At 34.2% G+C, this 6,443-nt stretch overlaps 1 protein-coding gene across 1 annotated transcript; it reads left to right on the top strand.

Moving 5' to 3' along the window:
- Positions 1-596: 596 nt before the first annotated feature.
- On the top strand, positions 597-6,443 carry LOC110995610 (odorant receptor 13a-like). Its single transcript, XM_045633554.1, has 7 exons — positions 597-754; positions 1,890-2,143; positions 2,522-2,618; positions 4,465-4,567; positions 5,178-5,285; positions 5,538-5,702; positions 6,387-6,443. The coding sequence occupies exons 1-7, from the start codon at positions 630-632 to the stop codon at positions 6,441-6,443; spliced, it is 909 nt and encodes a 302-aa protein (XP_045489510.1). The 5' UTR covers positions 597-629.

Raw genomic sequence — 6,443 nt, 5'->3', positions numbered from 1 at the left:
TACTAATATTTATGAGTGAATTGTGGCAGTTTTTTAGTACGCAGTGGACGTTAGACACAATCACAGATAGCTTGAATATACTAATGATTCAACTTGGCACTGTCTGCAAATATAGGAATAAGGTATTTAACCAATCAGAGGCGCTAAATTCTTTTGAGGCATGGGCAGATTGTAGTAGTAGCAGTTGTATTCAGCATAATTTGTCAATCTAATAGGCAAGTAAGAAATAAAGTTTATTTGTGTTGCAACTGGGCATCGAACCTACGGGATAAACGCTGAATCCCAGCAGCAACAGCTCTGGAAAAATGTAACAATTGATAATTCAATAAAATATTTATTAGTCCCATACTCTTGAGTAGGTACATGATATCAGTTGTACTGGGCCCAAGACTAGATTATAACGTGAGAGCTTTTGAATACAGGTGTTAGAACTTTGAGGACATAATACATTTCACCAAAAAACAGCTCGAGAGACTGTCTATCAATAGAGATAATATTTTTTTTCCCAGCCAAATATTCTTTGTAATGTACTTATTAAGTTTCTTGACTGGTCTGAAGGCAGGAAAATTTACTGAGTAGATATGTTATAGTTAGCTAACGAGAACGTGTTCAGAAGACTAGCTTCGTCCATGAATTCGCCGAACTTTGATGTATCGACTGATGAAAGGAAAAAGTTGCTGGAAGTTTGGCAAAGGAGGAGTGTCGGTTATTTAAAGCTACTTTTAGCACTAGGAACATGTACTGTTATAGCGTGGTAAATATATAAACATAGTATTTAGTGTTAGATATGTCGCAGTAAAGTAGTTAAATCAGAGATTTGATTGAATCTCTAGATAGTTGATTAAAAATCGATATTCAATCAATCAATTCAAATAACTTTAGCGAAGTTACAACTGAGAAGTGAGTAAACGAAACGTTTAACGAGTTTCCTAAACGTTCCTAGGCAACAAGACTAACCATTTACAAAAAAACCAAACATGGAATTCCCAAGCTCTTTTCTCTTTCGATTAATAAAAAAAATTCAATCTCAAAAAATAGCCATGCATATTTTATATTAATTATCAATATATATCATTAAAGGTCCACTGGCACAGGGTATTTTTCATTGTTGTCAAATAGTAACATGTGTTCTCTATATACCTCTATACACGCTAGAAAGAGTAAAGAGGAGGAAGTAGGAGGGGGGGGAAGGAGGCAGGTTGTCAACAGCCTTCTTTTATACAATACAGAAAAAAATCCATTCAATATCTAACTTTACCATGTTCACCCAATCGAAAAAAATCAGCTTTAAAAGTTAATAGATAATGTAGCAGACACGTTTTTATCAGCGTGGGCCGTATACGATATTAGATATTCATATAGAAATCCTAATCGTTCAGAAATAAATGAAATGAAGAATTCATTTTATTTGTGTAGAGCTTGTATTGAATATAAAATATAAAAATAGAAAATTGTATTTAATGTTACAAGATCACACATTAACACATATTAAAAGAAAGATAGATTTTAAATGTCAGATAAAATAAATAAATCAGTGGCGCTACATCCTTTTTAGGCCTGGGCCTCAGATGTCTGTTTCAGGGTCAATCTAATAGGCAAGTAGATCAGCCTCCGCCTTTTAAGTCTTAGTTCAGCTAGGTTCCTCAAGATGTTAGCTAGCTCGGTTCCTTCGCTGATCAAGCGAATGTTAAATAGAAAAACATATATAAAGAACGCACTTGGAAAGAAAGTCCAACAGTGCAGAGCCGGAAATCGAACCCACGCTCTCAGGTAAGAGAGTCACACTTTGAAGCCACTAGGGAAACACAGGCACATTCGATAATTTCAATAATTAATGTTTTTTTTATATAGACACTGGCAACATTATATTTAGTCTATTCATTTTTCAGGCACATCTATCCTTTGGTGGACGATTTAGATTACAACCTAATGGTACCAATACGCCTACCTGTTACCTACCAGACCCAATTGAGGTACCCAGCCACCTACTTCCTGGTCATCATAGTATTCTCATATATGTCGTATTTTGTTATGGTGAACGATCTTATCATTCAAGCTCACGTTATGCACCTGCTATGCCAGTACTCGATTTTGGGTGACTGCTTTAGACATGTACTGAGGGATTGCAAATTGGAGTTTCATGGTGAGTGTTTCAAAGCGTAATTTTTGCGTGACGGCACATGTGTCTCGAAGATAACAGATGGCGACACTGTAAATTGAAATAATAAATTCGTTTACTTAATGGTTTCACAAAGTCATTTGAGACTTTCTTTCTATGTATACATTTTAACATTCGCTTGAACAGTAAAGAAAAACAACGTGAGGAAACCGTGGAAAGTTGACGGCATGTGTCAGGCACAGAAGGCTGATCACCTACACGCTTATTAGATTGACAAATGATCATGGAGCAGACAGAAATCTGGACCAACACCTAGAAAGGCCTTAGTCCCACTCATTTATTTCATAAGACAAACGTTTTCGACTAGTGACAGCTTAAAAGCTCTCTCTCTTAATTTTTTAGACTTAAATGAAACGCAGCTGTATTCGAACAAAAACTTCCAACAAAAGTACAAAAAGCGACTTGAAGGCTTGATACGGCAACATAAATATATTCTCAAGTAAGCTCTTTCTGTTTTCTTCTTATTTAAAAGTCAACAAAGTACTTAATAAAAAACTTTTAGTGCCTTAAATGTAGAACTTGTATTACTATTATAAAAGAAATCCTCAAAGGTAAGCTACTTAAAAAAGTTTGCTGCTTGCCTTGAGTATGAAGGTATTTTGGAAGTCAAAATACCTTCATGCCAGCATGCGATAGAAAGAAGTATTCTTGAAATAAAACAAAGTGACAAACAGAAAAGTACCCGCAGAAAAATGAATAATAATAGATGCTGATGCTCCAATGCGGCCGACGACATTAAAAGGGTAGCTGGACAAATTTGGATGTTGACGGCATAAAATAAAAAGGATGGAAAAATTTGGAGGAGACTTGCCTCAGACAAAAGGCCGCATAGAATAATAAAATCGTATATTTATTTCTTTTATTATAATGTCAATAATAGCAGTGTTGGCCTAGTAACTTCAGCGTGCGACTCTCAATCACAATCGTAGGATCGAACCCCGGACCACGGACTTTCTGTCTATGGGTGCATATAGCGGTGAAGGAAAAAATCGTGAGGAAACCGGCTTGCATTGCAAGCATAAAAACCTTCACTATTTGAAAAAAAAATTCTTATGATAATCAATGATAATTGAGGCCAAAATCAAGCGGGTTTGAAAACCTGATATAGGTATTTTTTAGTTAAAAGTGTACCCAAAGCGGAAAAGGAAAAATACTAGTAGTCACAGAGCGCAGTATTCGAAAAGTACATAAATAATATGTTATTTATGTACTTTTCGAATACTGCGCTATACTATATTCCAAAATCGTTCTTACAACAAGTGGAATAATAATTTTCACCTGCCTTTGAATACACAAAGTACATGTAACATTTGGGTTAAATATTCATGAGATTGGGCGACCAACGTTGTACAGCTAAAATCGCGTGGAAATAGGTTTCGCCGCAAATAATTTGCTATTCTCACAACCCACTAAACCCTCACGTTTTAACTGGGATGGATTAATTTAAAAAAGAGTGGCGGAGAGTTTATTGCCAGTTCTTCTCTTCCGTTCTACGGCCTTGATTTGAGAACTGGCAGTATATGTAAAATTAGAAGCATTTAATATATATTTATTTTTTGACGTTCATAAGTGTACAAAGTTACCTATATGAATAAATTAATTTGAATTATGAAAAATATATTAGTATATATTAGTGGGTTGTAAGTTAGTAACAAAAATTTGAAATTAAACTGTTTTCTCTTCTGAAAGAAATTGAGAGTAGGCCCATAAAAGTAACAAAGTTTTCTTTTATTACTTAAGCGAAGGTCTTAGTGGCGTCAAAACAATACTTGTTTATGCAGAAGAATATATATTTAAAAAAAGATGTTAGACCGTGAAGTCTTGTATCTTGGGTTCGATTCCTGCACTGGTATTCTGAAACTCGCAATAGCAAGTGCAAATGTATACAAATAAAAATAACTTTCACGTAACGCCCTTATAAATTGAACTTATAATGCCCATGATGATTTATATTCTCAATTTGACATATATAGATAACATAATGAACACTTATGAACGTCAAAAAAAAATATATATATTAAATGCTTCATATTTTAAATTTACTGCCAGTTCTCAAATCAAGGCCGTAGAACGGAAGAGAAGAACTGGCAATAAACTCCCCGCCACTCTTTTTCATCGTCATGCTTTTTGTTTTCACAATGTTTGTTAAGAACTGCAACTATTACACCATGTTCCTAATTATATCTTATTAGTTTAGAATTAAATATTGTAGGCAAAACGTCTAGTTATATATTTAAGCATCTCAAATATAACGGAAATAATATTTTATGACTGTTATTTTTCAGCAACACATCAGACTTGCGAGATATATTGAGTGCGCCAATGTTAGCTCAACTGGCTGTCAGCACTACTCTTATTTGTTCAATCGGTTATCAACTCGTTGCCAGCGTAAGACTTTGATTTTTATTTATTAACTTTCAGTTAGTTTATAATTTTAATTTTACAATGTTTGGCTTGTACGGTAAATGTTTCATTTGATCAGTAGGCAAGATAGTACACACAAATACATTTGGTGGTAGTATTCGAAAAGTGATTGTAAGAATATTGATGAGTTTCTTGTATTGGGGATATAATATATGTTTGGTCTGCAGTAAGGTTATAATTTAAATGTTCAATTAATCGCAAGAAAGTTATTCAAGAATGTTATGTTTAAAATTTGACTGGTACGGTTAAATGTAGACTAAATTTTAATTTCCAAAATTCGAGTTTCATCTGTTCGACCAGGAGGCAGGATAGCACTTACAAAATTAATCTCTTTTTATAAGTGTTTTAAATTACTTAAGATGTCATGTGGAACATGCTGTAATGGTCGCAGCTCCTTACAAACATTTGCGATTACAAAGTTCTCTTCCGTTCTACGCCCTTGATTTGGGAACTGGCGTAAATGAAAAATTCGAAGTATTTAAAATATATTTCTTTATTGACGTTCACAATATGTTACCTAAATTAATAAATGATTTTGATGTGATTTGATTTAGTTTTTTTTTTAAATTTGCAGTCGATAAACGTGAATATAACCAAATGGCTGATGAGTTTTTTGTATTTGGGATATAATATGTTTGGTCTGTACATACTCTGTCGCTGGTGTGAGGAAGTCAAAATTCAGGTATATAATAGAAATGTCAAAGCATAAAATAATATACTAAAACAGCTTTGTCCCTTAGCTCACTTCTCTATTTTTTGGCAATAAGAAGATCAACCTTTTGTTTAAGACTGAAACCATTACTATTACACCTATTTACGCCTATTTGTCACTATGACGTGAAGCGGTAGTCCCCGAGTAGAAGCAAGATATGTACTGTCCATCATAATGTTAAAGATTACGGAAGACCAGGTATATATTGAAGTTCCTTTCTAGAGTAAGGCCATTGGAGACGCGGTATACTTCTCGGGCTGGGAGGAAGGCGTCACACAAGTGCCAGGAGTTCGCTCCAGTATACTTTTGATCCTGGCCCGATGCAACAAACCTCTTGTTCTGTCTGCTGGAGGCATGTATGACCTCTCACTTGAGGTTTATGCTACTGTAAGTTGAGTTTAGGTTTCACCAGATAGTGATGGCTTGAGAAGTATTTTTTCCCAATTGTATTGTACTTTTTCTCAGTACGTTGTCATATCATATAATTCCAGAGAATGTATAATATATTATATATTATATTATACTTGTTAATGATTTATATTTTTTTTCTATTTTTAACGGCTTAAACATAAGAGTCTTTTCTCCAACTTTTTTTTTCTTTGTAGTAGAGACTCTTTGACCATGGTGTGTGGCTTTCCGCACTCAACGAATAAGTATCACAATACAGTCACGAAATGCTACTAGCATTTAAGTACTGCCACAAGCACTAAACTTTTTAAATCTGTCTATTTATAATTTTTCAATTATTATTATAACTATTTATGTTAAGAATATTGTAAATACTGTATTTTCATTATCAAATATTCGTCTTAATATCGGGATCGATCCTCGGCTGTGCACCAATGGACTTTCTTTTATGTACGTATTTAACATTCGCCCGAACGGTGAAGGAAAACATCGTGAGGAAACTGATTCGTCTCAGTGAGTTTAAAAAGCCGACGGCGTGTGTCAGGTTCAGAAGGCTAATCACCTACTTATTACATTGACAAATGATCATGAAACACAAACAAAAATCTGACGCCCAGATCTAAAATGGGCCTCATATAACTTTTTTTTTGTTTTTTTTTTCAGATGGTTAAAACTTCATACAGTGCGCTGACTATGCTTTTACGATTTCGCCAAAATTAG

Source organism: Pieris rapae, chromosome 2 (genome assembly GCF_905147795.1).
Source record: "Pieris rapae chromosome 2, ilPieRapa1.1, whole genome shotgun sequence".
NCBI classification, from domain to species: Eukaryota; Metazoa; Arthropoda; class Insecta; order Lepidoptera; family Pieridae; genus Pieris; species Pieris rapae.
This window is presented reverse-complemented; position numbering and strand designations above follow the sequence as displayed.

Coding starts and splice junctions, on each gene's coding strand:
- LOC110995610 (XM_045633554.1), top strand. CDS start 630: ATGAATTCGCCGAACTTTGATGTATCGACTGATGAAAGGAAAAAGTTG. Junction 755..1,889: donor ACATGTACTGTTATAGCGTG/GTAAATATATAA, acceptor TTCATTTTTCAG/GCACATCTATCCTTTGGTGG. Junction 4,568..5,177: donor GTTATCAACTCGTTGCCAGC/GTAAGACTTTGA, acceptor TTAAATTTGCAG/TCGATAAACGTGAATATAAC.